General features: G+C 44.0%; 1 protein-coding gene across 1 annotated transcript in view; it reads right to left on the reverse strand.

The window, feature by feature from the left end:
- The window catches only part of ccdc13 (coiled-coil domain containing 13), an 83,251-nt gene that overhangs the window by 38,855 nt on the left and 25,009 nt on the right, over positions 1-19,387 (reverse strand). The window contains exons 5-9 of the mRNA XM_078229648.1: positions 18,547-18,663; positions 17,402-17,506; positions 11,008-11,178; positions 8,509-8,685; positions 7,462-7,668 (exon numbers count right to left, since the gene is read on the reverse strand). Coding sequence (XP_078085774.1) covers positions 7,462-7,668; positions 8,509-8,685; positions 11,008-11,178; positions 17,402-17,506; positions 18,547-18,663 — 777 coding nt within the window. The remainder of the gene's footprint in view (positions 1-7,461; positions 7,669-8,508; positions 8,686-11,007; positions 11,179-17,401; positions 17,507-18,546; positions 18,664-19,387) is intronic.

Below are 19,387 nucleotides of genomic sequence, written 5' to 3' on the forward strand. Positions count from 1 at the left end.
TAGCCTCTGACAATGTTCCTCACTATCTGCAAGTCCTGCCAGTTTTGTGTCGTCCGCAAACTTACTGATCACCCCAGTTACTCCTTCTTCCAGATCATTTATATAAATCACAAACAGCAGAGGTCCCAATACAGAGCCCTGCGGTACACCACTAGTCACAGGCCTCCACAAGCCCACTTAAAACTATGCCTCATCTCGAATGTTTACCAATACAAATATAAATCCTGTAAAACTACCTTGTTTTTCTAACCGCCTCCTTTGAAAGAAAGAAATCTTCATAACCATGAAGATTTTTTTACACTGGCATTACATCCACATTACACAAACTTAACATGACAAATATCTAACCACATAACTTATTGCATCATACAGGTACAGTTTTCTACATTCACAATTACACAGGTCATAATATCTAATTACAATGATTCACCCAAAACAAAGGCAATAACTTTAACAGCATCATGGGGCGGCACGGTGTCACAGTGGTTAGCACTGCTACCTCACAGACCCAGGGACCCGGGTTCGATTCCGGCTTTTGTCACTCACTGTCTGTGTGGAGTTTGCACATTCTCCCCGTGTCTGTGTGGGTTTCCTCCGGGTGCTCCGGTTTCCTCCCACGGTCGAAAGATGTGTGCAGGTTAGGTGAATTGGCCATGCTAAAGTGCCCCTTAGTGTCAGGGGGATTAGCTAGGGTAAATATGTGGCGTTATGGGGATAGAGTCTGGGTGTGCTTGTGGTCGGTGCAGACCTGATGGGTCGAATGGCCTCCTTTTGCACTGCAGGGATTCTATGATTCTTGATCATCAGAATCCAAACATGGAAACATCATAACTCAAGTCTTATGTTTCGTTTTCTTCTGATTTCCAGTTTTCATTCAGAACATTCAGAAAACAATGTTTAATTTAAGTCTATTGTGCAATAATCCTTTTTGTCACTTGTAGGCATAGTTCCATTCTCAAGCCCGCTTTCTAAATTCACGTAGTAAATTTGCATTTCGATTTAACACAGTCAAAATGTCATTTTGTGTATTAACATTTCATTTTTTCACTTATCAAAATCTCTTTTAGCTGATTGAGGAATGTTGCTAAGATGCTTCTTATGTTCACTCAAAATAATATTACACTCTTACTTTGTTTGGTCATTGAACTTTTTGTGATCTTGTTGTTTCTCCCAGTCCCATTTCAAGCGAGTTCTTTTCAATACTGTCTGAGTCATGTCAACCACTTGCTCTCTCTGAAGTTTCATAGTTTGTTCTAATCCGTCACATTTATTTGCACAATTTCTGCACTATCTCAGTCTAGTTCTCAGTCGAGTTTGAATGATCTTTGCCTTTCTTCCGACCACTACATCTTGTGCAGTATTACCGACAAGCATTTTTAAATCAGTGTCTCTGGTCATTGGCTCAGAAAGATCATTTTGCAACGTCAGCACTTCTGATTGTCGATTCACAACTTCCAATTTTGTAATACTTCAGTTGTTTTCTCATTGTCCATTACTGACTTTGATTTATCAGCAATATTACTTGAGTTGGTTCTTTGGTTAACTCGATCACTATTCAACAATGAGTTTTTATTCACAGGAACAACTTTTGAATTGTGACTGTCCATAACACCCACCTTCTTCTTTATTTCCTCCATTCTGCTCTGAAGTTCAAAAATCTCATTGTTCTTCTCACAATGAAGTTAGAACACTCTGTTGCTTTTGCTTTTTAATTCTGCATTCAACCAGTTATTCTGATTTACCAGAACCTCCTTTTCTTGTTCAAGGCATTTTCCACGATCTTTCATAAATACTTCTGAGGCATAAAGTTCATTCACCAAGTTTTAATTGAAGATCGACCTTTGACAAGTTTGCTTTTTCAAGTTTATCCTTTAGACCATTCAAATCCTCAGTCAAACGTTCCACTTTTCAGTATAAGCATCTCCCACTTTCTATGCCTTTTAGCTTTGACAAAGGGTCATCTGGACTCGAAACGTCAGCTCTTTTCACTCCTTACAGATGCTGCCAGACCTGCTGAGATTTTCCAGTGTTTTCTCTTTGGGTTCAGATTCCAGCATCCGCAGTAATTTGCTTTTGTTCCACTTTTCCTGATTGATTCTCGATTGTTCTCAACAGTTCTATTTTTTCATTCATTAACTCCTCTTTCATATGTGAAAGTTGATTTTCTGTGTCAATCAGGTTCTCCTTCTGTTGCTTGTTATCTGCAATAAGTGTCTCATTTCACCCACAGTAGTTTGCCAAAGATTTGTTAAAAAGATTATTTATTAGTCACAAGTAGGTTTTCATTAGCACTGCAATGAAGTTACTGTGAAAATCCCCCAGTCCCCACACTCCGGCACCTGTTCAGGTACACTGAGGGAGTATTTAGCATGGCCAATGTACCTAAACAGCACGTCTTTCAGACTGTGGGAGGAAACCCACGCAGATACAGAGAGAATGTGCAAACTCCACACAGTGACCCAAGCCGGGAATCGAACCTGGGTCCCTGGCACTGTGAGGCAGCAGTGCTAACCACTGTGCCACCCCACCATAATCACCATGATCAACTTCCTATCTACAGTTGTCATTACATTATTGTCTCCACAAGCGAAATCATTACCTGGGATGAAATCTATTCCTCCAATCAATAATTTAGGAATAATTCCCACTGTAACAATTCCATTTACAAAGTTACTTCTTAAATTAACTTTATTTAACGAAACAGGTCCATTCCTTCCATTAATACGTCTTACTCATACTTTTTCCTTCATAAAACTTCCTGGAATACAAATTGTATCATCAGCTACCATCAATGTCTGATCTCTTAAAATTTTAATTGGTTTACTTATTTTGTTAGACGAGTAAGGGGAAACATCTCTCTTTGAAACAAAACACCCAGAGCCTCCAATAGCCTGACTTCACTCGTACTCAAATAATTCTTGGAACCTGAAATCCATCCCCCTTTCGCACTGATTCTGGAAGAGCACCTTTCACCTGCTACAGGTTTAACAGCTATTTCCTTTGCAGATGTTTCCCGTCCAAACTGCTTCAATTGCCCTTCCATTTAATTTCCAATAATCTGCCCTAATATGTTCCACTTTGTTACAATGGAAGCACTTAGGTCTCTGAAATTCACTTCTACCCTCAGCACCTTCCCTTTTGATCTGATGTGAAATTTCCTGACTACTCCTGGCTGTTCCATCTCTTCCTTGACTATTTGTTTTCTTTTCTCTGGTTTAAAAGGGATGATGGAAAAAAAGCTTTGGTTCTCTGTAAAATTTCTTTCGGCCAATTTTATCTGTTTAGCTACCTTTTCAAAAGAAATAAAGAATGCTTCCACATCCTTTATCTCAAATTATGCAAGAGCTTGTATAAATTAAACATTTCTCCACTGGGTCCTTACCTAAAACTATGTCCTTTCTCACCCTGCTCCAGCGTCACTGCTTTAACTTCCAGCATTGTAAGTTGAAATTCTCTTTCTCTCTTTCATTTTCTCTTTCTGCCATTGCTAACTTCGCCATTTCCAAGTCCCTCTGAAAAGCTCTCCTTTTGTCTTTTTCCTCTCTTTCCCTTTCTTTTCGCTTTTCTTGCATCTCGAGTTCAGGTTTTTTCATTTCTATTTCTTTCCTTTTTCCTGAATTTCTAATCCTTTCATTTGTAATTGAATTTTAGCTACTTCAATTTCCTCACTTTTCAAAATACTTGGTCTATCTGACAGGTCTTGAACATTTAAATGCTTTGCTGGTCTTTCAATTACCTCAGCTTTCTTAGTCCCTGCAGATAATTCCAACTCCAATGTATCTGCTTATTCAGTTAACTGACTCTTGGTTACTTTCTGTAAGCCAGTCAGAGTTACATCTTCTATCTTAGGCTTTAATGCCTCTCTATTGTCATACCCCATAATCCTACCTCTTTGACCAAGCTTGTGTAAACTGTCCTAATATCTCCTTCTGGGAGTCTTTGCTTGATAATGTTCCTGTGAAGCAACTTGAAATGTTTTGCTAAGTTAAAGACACCATAAATTTGAATCATTGTTGTTACTGTTGCTGCCACGTTGCCATTAATTTCACAACTTAAGAAAGGGGAACTGACTCCCAGAGGGAGTAGTGAACTTGCGGTTAATTTAAACATTTACAAGGGAGCTGACTGAGATGTGTTTAAAAGGTGTATTGAGAGTTACAGAGAAATTAGTTATATTATATGTTTTTTCTTCAGGGAGAAAAGTGAAAGGAATTTGGTGGCTGTTAAAGTGGAGAATCAATGGAGAGTGGAGGTATAGACATCTGCTATATAACAAGTACCAGTATGAGCTTATTTGAGACTGGGTTCGATAAAGATGGGTGAGAGGAGGCTAGTGTAGATCATAAATGCTAGCAATAGGCCAGTTGTGCGAATCGACTGATTCTGTGCTGCAGACTCAATGTAACTCAATGCTAGGAATCTCTTTTTGGGGCAACTCTGGAGGGGGCAGAATTTCCTCTCACCCTCCCCAGATGTGTCTCCTACTCAAAATTATCCAACTTTCTGTGTGAGGCCCTAATTTGATATGCAAGGCAAGACTCGGTGACATGCTTACAGCCCCGAGGAAGCCCACAAGTATAAGGGTGGAAGATCCTGGTAGTACTGCAGTGGGAACACTGTCTCAAGTGCCTGGAGCTCACTGGAGGCAGAGGTGATTGCTGCAAAGTTCATGTCCCACACTGTAAGGTAGGGGGGAATTGAGGGAATGTGGACCTAGCCCCTGACCCTACACCCTTGCTACTGTTTGCATGTAGCATCCAGGGAAAGAGCTAATTTGAACTTGATAGCTGAGAATAATACCAACAAAATATGTGAATGTTGGAAATCTGAAGTCAAACACAAAGTCCTGGATAAACTCAGCAGGTCTGGCAGCATCTTTGGAGAGAGAAATAGAGTTAACATTCTGAGTCTAATGTGTCTCTCTCCACAGATGCTGCCAGACCTGCTGAGCTTCTCCAGCATTTTCTGTTTTTATTATTAATAATTTGTAGATTCTGGACGCATGGAAGGGAGTTCTTTAAGTCTGAGACATGAAAAGGCAATTGTTTCATGTCCTAATCAGACGCTAAATATAGTCAGTGATTTTGAATTGAAAACTCTCTAAAGCTGGAAGGACTGAAGGATTGAAGGTTTACTTCAAGCCATTAAGAACATAAGAAATAGGAGCAGGAGTAGGCCATCTAGCCCCTCGAGCCTGCCCCGCCATTCAATAAGATCATGGCTGATCTGACGTGGATCAGTACCACTTACCCGCCTGATCCCCATAACCCTTAATTCCCTTACCGATCAGGAATCCATCCATCCGCGCTTTAAACATATTCAGCGAGGTAGCCTCCACCACCTCAGTGGGCAGAGAATTCCAGAGATTCACCACCCTCTGGGAGAAGAAGTTCCTCCTCAACTCTGTCTTAAACCGACCCCCCTTTATTTTGAGGCTGTGTCCTCTAGTTTTAACTTCCTTACTAAGTGGAAAGAATCTCTCCGCCTCCACCCTATCCAGCCCCCGCATTATCTTATAAGTCTCCATAAGATCCCCCCTCATCCTTCTAAACTCCAACGAGTACAAACCCAATCTCCTCAGCCTCTCCTCATAATCCAAACCCCTCATCTCCGGTATCAACCTGGTGAACCTTCTCTGCACTCCCTCCAATGCCAATATATCCTTCCTCATATAAGGGGACCAATACTGCACACAGTATTCCAGCTGCGGCCTCACCAATGCCCTGTACAGGTGCATCAAGACATCCCTGCTTTTATATTCTATCCCCCTCGCAATATAGGCCAACATCCCATTTGCCTTCTTGATCACCTGTTGTACCTGCAGACTGGGCTTTTGCGTCTCATGCACAAGGACCCCCAGGTCCCTTTGCACGGTAGCATGTTTTAATTTGTTTCCATTGAGATAGTAATCCCATTTGTTATTATTTCCTCCAAAGTGTATAACCTCGCATTTATCAACGTTATACTCCATTTGCCATATCCTCGCCCACTCACTCAGCCTGTCCAAATCTCTCTGCAGATCTTCTCCGTCCTCCACACGATTCACTTTTCCACTTATCTTTGTGTCGTCTGCAAACTTCGTTACCCTACACTCCGTCCCCTCCTCCAGATCATCTATATAAATGGTAAATAGTTGCGGCCCGAGTACCGATCCCTGCGGCACGCCACTAGTTACCTTCCTCCAACCGGAAAAACACCCATTTATTCCGACTCTTTGCTTCCTGTCGGATAGCCAGTCCCCAATCCACTTTAACACACTACCCCCAACTCCGTGTGCCCTAATCTTCTTCAGTAGCCTTTTATGGGGCACCTTATCAAACGCCTTTTGGAAATCCAAAAACACCGCATCCACCGGTTCTCCTCCATCAACCGCCCTAGTCACATCTTCATAAAAATCCAACATGTTCGTCAAGCACGACTTTCCCCTCATGAATCCATGCTGCGTCTGATTGATCGAACCATTTCTATCCAGATGCCCTGCTATCTCCTCTTTAATAATGGATTCCAGCATTTTCCCTACTACAGACGGTAAGCTGACCGGCCTATAGTTACCCGCCTTTTGTCTCCTTCCTTTTTTAAACAGCGGCGTAACATTAGCCGTTTTCCAATCAACCGGCACTACCCCAGAATGCAACGAGTTTTGATAAATAATCACTAACGCATCCACTATTACCTCTGACATTTCTTTCAATACCCTGGGATGCATTCCATCCGGACCCGGGGACTTATCCACCTTCAGTCCCATTAGTCTACCCAGCACTGCCTCTCTGGTAACATTAATCGTATTAAGTATTTCTCCTGCTGCCAACCCTCTATCGTTAATATTTGGCAAACTATTTGTGTCCTCCACCGTGAAGACCGACACAAAAAACTTATTTAAAGACTCAGCCATATCCTCATTTCCCACTATTAACTTCCCCCTCTCGTCCTCCAAGGGTCCAACATTCACTCTAGCCACTCTATTCCTTTTTATATATTTATAAAAACTTTTACTATCATTTTTTATATTAATTGCTAGCCTAGCTTCATAGTCTATCCTTCCTTTCTTTATCGCTTTCTTAGTCTCTCTTTGTTGTTTCTTAAATTTTTCCCAATCACTTGTTTCTCCACTATTTTTGGCCACTCTGTACGCAGCTGTTTTTATTTTAATACTCTCCTTTATTTCCTTCGTTATCCACGGCTGGTTCTCCCTTTTCTTACAATCCTTGTTTTTTGCTGGAATATATTTTTGCTGAGAACTGAAAAGGATCTCCTTAAAAATCCTCCACTGTTCCTCAGCTATCCTACCTGCCAGCCTGCTCTCCCAGTCTACCTTAGCCAATTCATCCCTCATCCTATCATATTTCCCTCTGTTCAAACAGAGGACACTGGTTTAGAATTTTTTTTAAACATTACAGAATGTTTCGATGCAAAACAGAGACGGCATGAACTTACTGTGACAATCAAGACCTATTTGCATACCTTTAGTAACAGTTGTTTGATCTCTTCCTCAAGACCTTTCACTTTAGCTTCCCGTTCAGTAACCATCTGCTTTAGCTCACCAATCAGGAAACCCTGCTTCTGGGCTTCACAATTCTGCTGCTGGCTCAGATTTTGCTTGGTGTCCTTATTCTTTGATTCATGCTGACTCAAGTGACCCATAACCTCCTGCATTTGTTTCTGCTGCTTCTATAAAAGACCCATGGTACAGGGAAGAGTTAATGTTTGATTGCAAACAGTTTGTTTTCGTTGCCCATTATAATCAAGGGTCATATCCAATTCTGAGCTTCCCACCCACCACTGACTGCCTCAACAAACTGACCTGTGGCAGAGTATGCGTGTGGATCTAGGATTTAGTCACCTCAGGATTCACAACCCCAGAGTGGAAGAAAGTCCTTGGTCCTGAGGTACTGCCTAAGAAGAGGAGGAGTTTGTGCAGGGGGGATGGCATGGTGGCGGGATGGAAAGATAAAAGAGTCATGTCTCATTATTTTCTTAGCTGCCTCATCAGAGGAGAGGGGACCTAATTTGAAAGGTAGTGCCTCACATCGATTACATCATTGGGATATGCCTGCCATTTCTACCATGATACACAAGATCTTGGACCTATCAGTGAGAATCACCAGTACAATTACACTGTTACTTCGAACATTGTAGCCAATTTGCCTACAGCAAGGTCCCAGAACAGCAATGAGATAAATAACTTTAATCTATTTTGGTAGTGTTGGCTAAGTTACAGTGATGAGCATCAGTGGAATTCAGTTGGTGGAATTCTCATCTGCCATGGATTTGCTTCCTGGCTGATGCACAGTTTTGACTAGCGTGGAGCACAAGCTATCGGTATAGACAGGTCAAATAGCCTGTTACTCTGCTGTAGATTCGATTTCATGTTGACTAGGACATCATGAGATAATGAGGAAAAATGCCATCTTCATTTACATTAGTCAGACTAATCGCACCAAATCAGAGTTGTCTTCAAGAAATGTGTTTGAAGCACTATATTTTGTTTTAATAAGTAATATTTCTCACCAGCAATGCACCAACTAGTTCATCATCATGCTTCCCTTTCTCGAGAAGGGTCACCACCTGACTCTTCAAAATCTTGAGTTCACTGGAGAGAACTTTGTTTCTCGCTTTGGATCCATCAAGTTTACTCTTGAGCTCCTCGTGATCTTTCTTCAAGTTCTCATAGTCACTCGTCACTTTCTGAGCAAACACACAAACAAGTGCAACTTGCATATAAAACAAGACTTAGATTATTATTGATATTACAGTTTTGCTGTTAGGTAATATATAATCTTGTATTAATTGTGCTCGCAATGCCATCATGTCTTAGAGAGGTCACTCTGTCCTACGAGGGTGATCCATTGTTCTGGTGGGTTGCTGTAGTTTTCTTCTCTCCCTCCTCCCTGTCTATCAGTTATTTATTCCAATAACTATCTGGGGGACCCAGTGCAGGGGGCCGGAAACTCAAGTGGAGGTCGTTTAGAGCGCTCTGCAAATCTCCGGCCGCCGTATTTCCAGTGCCATCAGCTCCGCGCTAGAAATCGGCATGGAGCTGAGTAAATAATGCAGATGCTGATTTCAATGTAATTTACATGTCATTAGTGGGCCTGGGCTGAAGTCTCTAGGCCCCGCCCGCCAGGAGCGATTCACTCTAGCGGGGTCTACAACAGCTCCCCACTAGCGGGGAGCTGGGGGCCAGACCCCACTGGAGTGAAGGGTGGCCATGGAGGCCTCCAAGAGGGTCGGGAGTGGGGGGCTGCCCCCAGGAATTGCCAGCTTGGCAGTGCCAGCCTGGTAGTGCCAGCCTGGTACCCTGGCACTGCCCAAGGGGCAAAGTGGCAATGCCCAAGGGACAAAGCAGCACTGCCCACTGGGCATCAGGCAGTGCCAAGGGGTGGGGCTAGAGGGGCCTAATGGGGGCAGGGCCTCTCAGGGGGAGATCACTGGGGGTGGGGTGTCCCGCTGCCGCTCTGCACTTAGGATCTTGAAATCAGTGGCAGAGGGAGGAAAGCCAGTGATCGGGGCTGGGCATCGGGGTCGGGGGGAGGGGGTGGTCGGACTAGACACATCCGGAGGGCCAGCGATCGGGCCATGGGGGCATCGGTGGGGCAGCGATGGGGGTGGGGTGCTGTGCTGCCCAGCAATCGGGAGGCCAGCAGTGCAGGGCTACTGTGCATGTGCCGGTCTCGGTGCTGACAGGTCGGCGCATGCGCAGTGGCCCATTCAGCGCTATGCTGCCAGCTTCTCCAGCGGGAATAGGCCCTACACACTGATTTTTCACAAGATTTACGCTAATGCACTCTGCAGTGCGCAGAATGTGGGAGATTCATTTTGAAAATCCTGCTGAAAAAACCAGCAGGACTTACTCCAGTTTTTACACAAATTCAACACTTGGAATTTTTTGGGGAGAATCCCACCCCTGGTATTTATTGAGAAGATTTATCTTTTTTTCTCCAGGAATGGCGATGGTGTTGGGGTATTGTCATCCTATCAAAGCAGATGGTGAAATTTGAATTCAACAGAAAAAACTGGAATTAAAAGTCTACTGCTGACCATGAAACCATTGTTGTTTGACATAAAAAACCCATCCTTTAGGGAGGGAAATCTGTCATCCTTACCTGGTCTGGCCTACATGTGACTCCAGACCCACAGCAAAGATTGACTCTTAAATGCCCTCTGAAATGTCCTCAGTTCAAGGGCAATTAGGGATTGGCAATAAATGCTGGCCCAGCCAGCGATGCCCACGTCCAATGAATTAAAAAAATCACTCCCGATTCCTCAGCTTTGCATCCAATTTTTCCCCCTTTGTTGTGTTCTTCCTTCGAACACTACAACCCATTACACCTACTCCTAATTCAAAAATGTCTGCAGAACCTTCTGCTGGCCTTTCATAGTCCAATGGCTACTTTATCACACAGAGCTATTTTCTCTGCTTGGGTTGGTTTGAGAAAATGATGGGCCCTAGAAACACGATTGAAAAGGGGTGAAAAAAGGCTGACCACGAAAAAGAGGATACTGAACAACTCTGTGTCAAGGGCAATTACCTCCACTCATAATACTGAGGGGAACACAGTCTTGACTTTAACGACCACAATATGGGCAATACGTTGGCACAGTGGCTAGCACTGCTGCCTCACAGCACTGTGGTTAACACTGCTGCCTCACAGCACCAGGGACCCGGGTTCAATTCCAGCCTTGGGTGACTGTGCGGAGTCTGCACGTTCTCCCCGTGTCTGCGCGGGTTTCCTCCGGTTTCCTCCCACAGTCCAAAGATGTGAAGGTTCGGTGGATTGGCCATGTTCAATGGCTCTTTAGTATCAGGGGGAGAAGAAGGGCAAATATGTGGGGATATGGGGGATAGGCCTGGGTGGGACTGTTGTAGGTGCAGACTCGATGGGCTAGATGGTCCCCTTCTGCACTGTAGGGATTCTATGATTCTATGAATTTAATCACGTGAGCTTCGTAAATGGAAATAGATGGTGAATTTCTCACTATATTAGCCAGAGATTATAAAGTACTTACATCCAATGTCTCCTTTCTTTCTTTCTCCAACGTACGAATGTATGCTACATTTTTGTCCTGATTTGACAAACGTCGCACTCCTGAACTACCAAGAATTTCCTCTTCCACACTGAGTTCAGATGACCGTCCCTTCTGGTTTTTTAGTCCTGTTTGGCTTTCCAACTCACGGATCTACTTAAACAAGAGAAATTATGAGATACATACAGATAGTCTGTGCCACAATGGCCTTATAGATTCTATAGAGCATAAATAATCACCTGCAGTTTCTTCTCTGTAAAATTGAGAAAGTGAGGTGATGTGCCAAGGTTAATCATGATGAGCATCACAAGTTGAAGCTCGATAAGAAAGAATATGCTGTCAAATGGAGCCTTTTGTGATCTCAATGAAGCACAGCCATCCTTGTTTTCCATTCCTAATGTGTTCCTAAAAATGTGTGCTAAGTGAAAAATTGCTAAACAAAGGTCACTTTTCCAGAAGATGCCATGTAATTAGGGTGGGTTATGTTCGTAGCCTGTCATTTTTACATTAAAAACGAATTTCAGTACAGGAATAGGGAAGTCTTGTTTCAATTGCATAGAAACTTGATTAGACTGCACCTAGATACTGCTGCAGTTTTGGCCCCCTTACCTTTGTAAGGATATTATTGCCATTGAGGGAATGCAGTGAAGGTTCACCAGACTCGCTCCCGGGATGGCAGGGCTGTCCTATGAAGAGAGATAAAAGAGATTGGGGAAACTGGGCCTGTAATCTCTAGAGTTTCGAAGAATGAGAAGTGATCTCATCAAAACCTACAAAATATCTAAAGGGCCAGACAGGGAGATGCAGGTAAGATGTTTCCGCTGGTTGGAGTGTCCAGAAGTAGGGGACACAATTTCAAAATAAGGGGGAAGCCACTTAGAACTGAGATGAGGAGGAACCTTTTTGTTCAGAGGGTTGTGAATCGCTATCCCAGAGGACTTTGGGAGCTCAGTCATTGAGTTTGTTTAAAGCAGAGATCTATAGATTGCTAAATACCAATGACATAAAGGCATATGGGGATAGTGTGGGAAAAAGGCATTGGAGTAGATGATTAACCACGATCATGTTGAATGGCGGAGCAGGCTCGACAGGCTGAATGCCTACTCCTATGTTCCTAACCTAACTGGTCCAAAAATCCTCTTACTAACTCTTAATAACTTTTTTAAAGTCACCCCCTGTGCGATGCTTCCTGCCCTTCCCAACTCACAGAGCCTTCTGGTAGCCGACCCTCCAGTTTACCTCCCCAAATCGTCGACTTTCCCGTTCACAGCTGCTCTGCAGGACACTCCGAATTGCCCCTCCAGGTCATTGCTTCTCTCCCCAACTTTCCCGATCGCTAACACCCCCCCACTCACTGATCCGCCTGTTCCCTGGCCCTCCCGCTTGCTGCTCCCACTCGCCGACCCTCCTGCTCGCTACCTCTATAGTTTGAATAAGTACGATCTGATATCCATTACAGAGACATGGCCACAGACTGACATAGACTGGGACCCGAATATTGAAGCATACAAGACATTTGGACAAGACAGGAAGTTAGGAAGAGGAGGAGGAATGGCTCTGTTTATTAATGATGCTGTTACCACAATAGAGAGGAATGACCCAAGAAGAAATAATGGGAATTTGTCAGAAAGGTACAGATAATCATGGGGGATTTTAATTTACATATAGCCTGGAAAAATCAGATGGGCAAAGATAGCCTAGATGAGGAATTAATGGAATGTTTTTAGGATAGTTTCTTACAGCAGCACATTCTGGCATCATTGTGCAATGAGATAGCATTTATAATCTCCCATAGATAGTAGCGGTCATAATGGGATTGAACTTTACAGTTTAAAAGGGAGAAGAGTGGGTCTAAGACCAGTATTTTAAATTTAAATAAGGGCAATTGTGAAAGAATGAAAGCAGACCTTGCTAAATTGAACTGGAAAATTAGGTTAAGGGATAGTTCAATAGAGACACAGTGACAGATATTTAAGGGGATGTTTCAAAGAAAGAAAAATTCCAAAAGGAGGACCCCCCCCCCCCCCCCGTGACCCCATCCATAGTTAACTAACAAAGTTAAAGCTAGTATCAACCTAAAAGTAAAAACATTTCATTACACAAAGAAGCAGGTCAGAAGATTGGATGTAATATAAAAAAACATCAAAGAATGACTGAAATATTGATTACATAAACAATGACATCAAAAGTTTCTATAAGTATATGAAGAGGCAGAGAATAGTGAAAGTAGATGCCAGCCCTTTAGAGGATGGAAATGGTGGGGTAATAATGGGAAACTCGGAGATGGCAGAAGCACAAAACCAATACTTTGTCTCGGTCTTCACAATTGAAGATAATAATTCTGTCCCAAAAACTGCAGTTAATACAATGGAACTTAGTGTAATTAGTATAACCAGGGAGAAGGTACTCAGTAAACTGAAGAGTTTAAAAGTAGATAAGTCCCTGGGAGCTCTGACGGAGGGTCATCCTGACTCGAAACGTTGGCTCTAGTCTCTCTCCACAGATGCTGTCAGACCTGCTGAGATTTTCCAGCATTTCTGTTTTTGTTAAAAATAAGGGTTGCTCATTTAAGGCAGAGATAAGGAGAAATGTTTTTCTCAGAGGGTCGTGAGTCTCTGGAACTCTCTTCCTCAAAAGGCAGAGGAAGCAGAGCCACTGATTATTTTTAAGGCTGAAGTAGGTAGGTTCTTAATATGGGGGAAGTGATGGTCTAGTGGTATTATCGCTGGACAATTAATCCAGAAACTCAGCTAATGTTCTGGGGACCCGGGTTCGAACCCTGCCACGGCAGATGGTGGAATTTGAATTCAATAAAAAATATCTGGAATTAGGAATCTACTGATGACCACGAAACCATTGTCGATTGTCAGAAAAACCCATCTGGTTCATTAAAGTCCTTTAGGGAAGGAAATCTGCCAACCTTACCTGGTATGGCCAACATGTGACTCCAGAGCCACAGCAATGTGGTTGTCTCTCAACTGCCCTCAGGTAACTAGGGATGGACAATAAATACTGGCCAGCCAGTGATGCCCATGTCCCGCCAATGAATAAAAAAAAAGGTAAGGTGAAATGTTAACACGGGTAGACAGGAATGTTGAGTTGAGGTTACAATCAGATCAGTCATGTTCGAATTGAATGTCAGAGCAGGCTTGAGGGCCTAGTGACCTGCACCTGCTCCTAATTCGTATTTTCCTGTTTACCAACCCACCTGCTCATTATTCCTGCCACTCACCATCACTCCCATTTGCAGATCCCATCATTTGCCGCTCCCCGTTCCCAAACCCCGACTCCGAGAAAGGGCCCAAGAGAGGAGATTCAAGAGGGAGCAAGCAGAAGGGACAGGGAAGGAACCGGCAAGTGGGAGAGTCAGGAAAAGAACTGGCAACCGGGAGGGTCAGGGAGCGGGAGGGTCAGGGAGCAGGGCGGGGGCGGGGGGGGGGGGCGGGGAAGGGTCAGGGAGCAGGGGGGTGGGGAGGGGGGGGGGGTCCGGGAGCGGGGGGAGGGGGGGGTCAGGGAGCGGGGGGGAATGGTGAGCAGATGTGGTGTAGCAGCAGTTTGTTTTTAAAGAAGACAGCCTGCTCAGTAACCAAAAGAGTAGATGCTGGAAAATCTCAGCGGGTCTGGCAGCATCTGTAAGGAGAGAAAAGAGCTGACACTGAGTCCAGATGACCCTTTGTCAAAGTTTTGACAAAGGGTCATCTGGACTCAAAACATCAGCTCTTTTCTCTCCTTACAGATGCTGCCAGACCTGCTGAGATTTTCCAGCCTTTTCTCTTTTGGCTTCAGATTCCAGCATCCGCAGTAATCTGCTTTCAGCCTGCTCAGTAACCACGCTAAAACAAAAACAGTGACAGCACTATTCAGGGAATGTCCTTACATTAACAACCGGGCTGAAATAAAAACAAGTTATTCAAACACAGATATAAACCAGGGAATACCTACCTGTACTTTCAAAATGTGGTGACTGTTGTAATGTAGGAGATGTGACAATCAATTTGTGCACAGCCAACAGAAATGCGATAATATTGAAGAATAAATATTAGCAAGGACACCAGGGAAGAACTTCTCTGCCCTCCTTCAAAATAGTGTCATGGAATGACCATCTGAAAAGGCAGATGGTTATCAGTTGAATACTTCATCTGAAAAACAGCACCTCCAACAGTACAGGTCACCTTCAGTCCTGCATTGGGGGGTGCCAGCCTAGATTATGCGCGCAGGTCTCTTGAATGGGAATCCAGAACGTTTAGACTCAGAAGGAAGATTACTAGCACTGAATCACAGCTGACACCGAGGTGTAGGTGTAGAAAGGTAGTTAGATGGCTCGTGCTTTAGTAAAGGGTAGATTGCGGGAGGGAGGAATGACTGAGATTGCTGTACAGTTTTGAAGAAAATAATTAAAATGGCAGAGATTAGAGAACAGGAATGAGAGGAAGATTCATTGTCAGATGACAAGAATTTTCTCAAATTCCATCGGTACCACACTGAAGGGTAAACAGAGATTATGTATGGCAGAAGAACTGGTGGCCCAGAAACTCTGACCATAACACCTGCAGTAACCTATTTAAAATGAATAGCTTACTATCAGTGTTATAAACAGGAAACCTATCCCAGAGAATCCAAGCATGTGGGCAGATTGACAATGACTATTGATCCATCAAAGCTGAGTGCTGGACTTTAATTAGGTTTGTCCGACACATAAAGACACTGGATGAGGAAACAAGATTTTCACAGTTCCGGTGAAGGATGTGAAGGTGATAAAGCAATACTGACTCAGCACAGTGGGAGGACTAGAGGCTGGCAGCACTGAGACTGTATAAGTGATCAAGATATTTTTGAGAAAACTGGTCTGAAAGAATTACAAATTGCAGCCTTGTCTGAAATAGTGAATTCGCTCTTTTTTCATTCATTCATGAGATGTAGGCGTCGCTGTCTGAGCCAACATTTATTGGCCATCCCTAATTGCCCTTGACAAAGCGGCGGTGAGCTGTCTTCTTGAACTGCTATAGTCCATGTGGTGTAGGTAGACCCAGAGCCCTGTTAGGGAGGGGGTTCCAGGATTTGGACCCAGCAACAGTGAAGGAACGGCAATATATTTCCAAGTCAGTATGGTGAGTGAATTAGAGGGGAACTTCCAGATGATAGTGTTCCCACGTATGTGCTGTCCTTGTCCTTCTAGATGGCAGTGGTCATGGGTTTGGAAGGTGATGTCGAAGGCGCCTTGGTGAGTTCCTGCAGTGCAGGATCCTTAACTTGCTTACAGATTATATTAGCATTTTTTGAGTCGAATGTGTATGCTATTTATTCTTTTGTCCAATCTACAATGTATTTGATTAGTTTATAATACTGGCTCTTGGTAGTCCTTATTTAATTTCTTGGCATTGACAGGTGACAATCACACCCATTCCTCTGATTAAATTAGCAATTGTAATATTTTAAGATTTGGTTACAGTAAGCTGGGGACAAAGACCCGGCTTGCTGCAGGTCCCGCAAATCAGAAAAGAAAGGTCATTCTTCATGGCAATGTCTCTACCAATCAGAGTCCACTTGCTAACCACTCACCTCTCTTCTCATGCAGTAGAAATTGTTGTTTCTGGCACTTCTGAGACAGTGGAAGGAGCCTGAAATTGCACGGATGGGATTCCCTCTGGGCTCCTGTCCGCCCCCAGCTGGTTGTGATTCTTTTGTTGGGATGAGCAGGGTCTCGGACGGAAAGCCCACCTGTGTCCCAGTTAAGGACCTTAAGTGGTCCCTTAATTGCCACTTTAGGGCTTTTTCCTGCCTAGCCTCAATTTTTAGGTAAGTGGGTGGAATGCAGTTGCGGGGTGTTGGAGGGGGGCAGGTGGTGGAACTGAATAAAATAAAACTCAAACTCGAGCGGAAAGGAGGTGCTTCTATCAGAATATCAGAAGCCCCCTACTGATGCCCTCCCCTTAATGCCCAAACCTCCTTCACCACCCCCCCCCCCCCCCCCCCCCCCCCCATCATTGCCACCCTGGCGACCCCCCAGAAGTTCCCTATCCTCTACACCCTGGGTCCCCTGTCACTTACCTGTCTTCTGGGCCCGGGACTTAGTTCCAGGCAGCTCGCTGCAGTGCTTCTTCCGGCTACTGCAGCACTGTGCCTGGGGCGACTGGAGTGTTGCTGACCAATCTGATTGGGTCGCAGCTCTCCAAGATGGGACTTCCTCCCAAGTGAGGGCAGAATTCTTGCTTTATGCCAATCAACGCTTGGCAGAGTGTAAATTGTCATCTGGGCTGCTGGAATCACGGGTGATGTGTTCCCGGGCTGAACCCCTGCCATCTTAAAATTCATGTCAAGCAAAAGATGAAATGACCTACCCACACCCTCACCTGTGACTCACGTTGGGATTCCTTACCTTCTTCTGCAGGATGAGGATCTGCTGGGCTCGGCCACGCCACGAACCCTTGTTATTCAGCAAATGTTGTACGTTCACATCTTCTCCCACTTCATTAGCCAATGCCTGGAAAAATCAGCAAAATCTTTAATCCATTCTGGGTGATCACTCTGCAGAATTCTGTCTATGTACAGTCCGCCAGTGTGAGCCTGGGTTTCTGGTCGCATGTCATTCTAATTCTCCGCCTCACTCCCACTCTGACCTCTCTGTCCTCTGCTTCCTATATAGTTCCACTGAAGATCAACAGAAACTTGAGGAACAACACCTCTTTTTTTTTACAGACTTCTGGACTCAACACAGAGTTCAACAAGTTCAAATCATAACCTCTGGCCCAATTTTTTCCGTCAGCAGACCCATCTGTTGTTTCTCTATTTTTCACATTATTATCCTCTTTGACTTTCCTGCGTTGTTTTTCTCCGGGTGCTCCGGTTTCCTCCCACAGTCCAAAGATGTGCGGGTTAGGTGGATTGGCTGTGCTAAATTGCTCCTTAGTGTCAGGGGGGCTAGCTAGGGTAAATGCATGGGGTTATGGGGATAGGGCCTGGGTGGGATTGTGTTGGTGCAGACTCGATGGGCCGAATGGCCTCCTTCTGCACTGTAGGGTTCTGTGATTTGCACCATTATCCTTTTTTGTCATTTAATCTACCCTGCCTTCCCCCCATCACAGGCCTTCCCTTTTATTTTTTTCTCTCCTCCCATTTTTTCCCTCCGTACACTTGCTTGAGACCTGTTGCATCTCTAAATGTTTCTAGTTCTTATGAAAGATCATCGATTTGAAACATTAACACTGGGCTGATCCTTCATCTCCATCTCATTGAAGGGTCAACTGAGATTATACATGGCAGCAACTTTAACCTGACTGCTACCGTTACCCTGAATAGATCGCATGCGATGCTGGTTTTACACGCTGTCTTAGTCTACTCTTAGCCGAAGACAATAGAGCAGAATATAAAACTGGAATTCCACCTGATTCCGTATATTTCCCACATGGTAAGTTAGCATAACAGCAAGTCTGCTACTTCCTACGGAGGGTGGAAGCAGTGAGCTTCTATTGTAATTGGTTTAAATTGAATTTTAATAGTTTTACTATTATTAAGATGGTGTACCTTGTGTGCCATTTTTAACTCCTGTTTGACACTCAGTATTTGGTTTCGGGATTCAACCAGTTTTAGATTGGCTGCTGAAAGTTTTTCCTGAAGGGCTTTTGCATCAAGGCTGTCAGACTGTTGAGAACAAGGACCAGAATTCAAAAGCTAATTAAAATCTGTTTACTCAGTGCCAGGGCACAAACTGTGGGTAACAGCAGTTTCTTCACAATTATTTCTTTCGTTACAATGCCAAAGGTTGTTCAAATGAAAATAAGCAGTTGTGAAAATGTATATGGGAAGAGCAGAAAACAGGAAACAAAAGGGGAAAAAAAGGACAGAAGAGAGTGAATTTCCCTGGGGTATTTCCACTCTACCACTATATGACCATGGAGCGTAATGTAAATGAGGCTTCCGCCAATTGTCCACTGAAGGTGCAGTAACAGAGTGAGAGTAGCATTGAGGAAATTCACAGAGAGAAAGGCAACTGGCAATGGCATGTAGCTTGAGAGTTGAGAATGGACAAAGGAAATACAGACACAGAAAAATAACAGCGTAAGTGATGGGGACAGACAGAGAAAGTCGCGGCAGACAGAATAACTAAGTGAGGAAAACGGGAATAATTTGAGGAAATAGAGCAAAAAGCAGCAGGAGATACAGAGTGGAAAGAAACGCAAGAGAAAGAGATAACTGAGGCAGACAGGAAAAAAGATGAGACAGACAACGAAAGCAGCGGGGGGTTCAGAGAAGGAAACAGAGAACAAGCAAGAGAGAAATGACTGGAGCTAGAGGAGAGACAGAGTGACAGACAGAGAGAGAGAGAAACAGAGGCAGAGACAGAGAGAGTGACAGAAAAAAAAGA

Source organism: Mustelus asterias, chromosome 2 (assembly GCF_964213995.1).
Source record: "Mustelus asterias chromosome 2, sMusAst1.hap1.1, whole genome shotgun sequence".
In the NCBI taxonomy this organism is placed as follows: domain Eukaryota; kingdom Metazoa; phylum Chordata; class Chondrichthyes; order Carcharhiniformes; family Triakidae; genus Mustelus; species Mustelus asterias.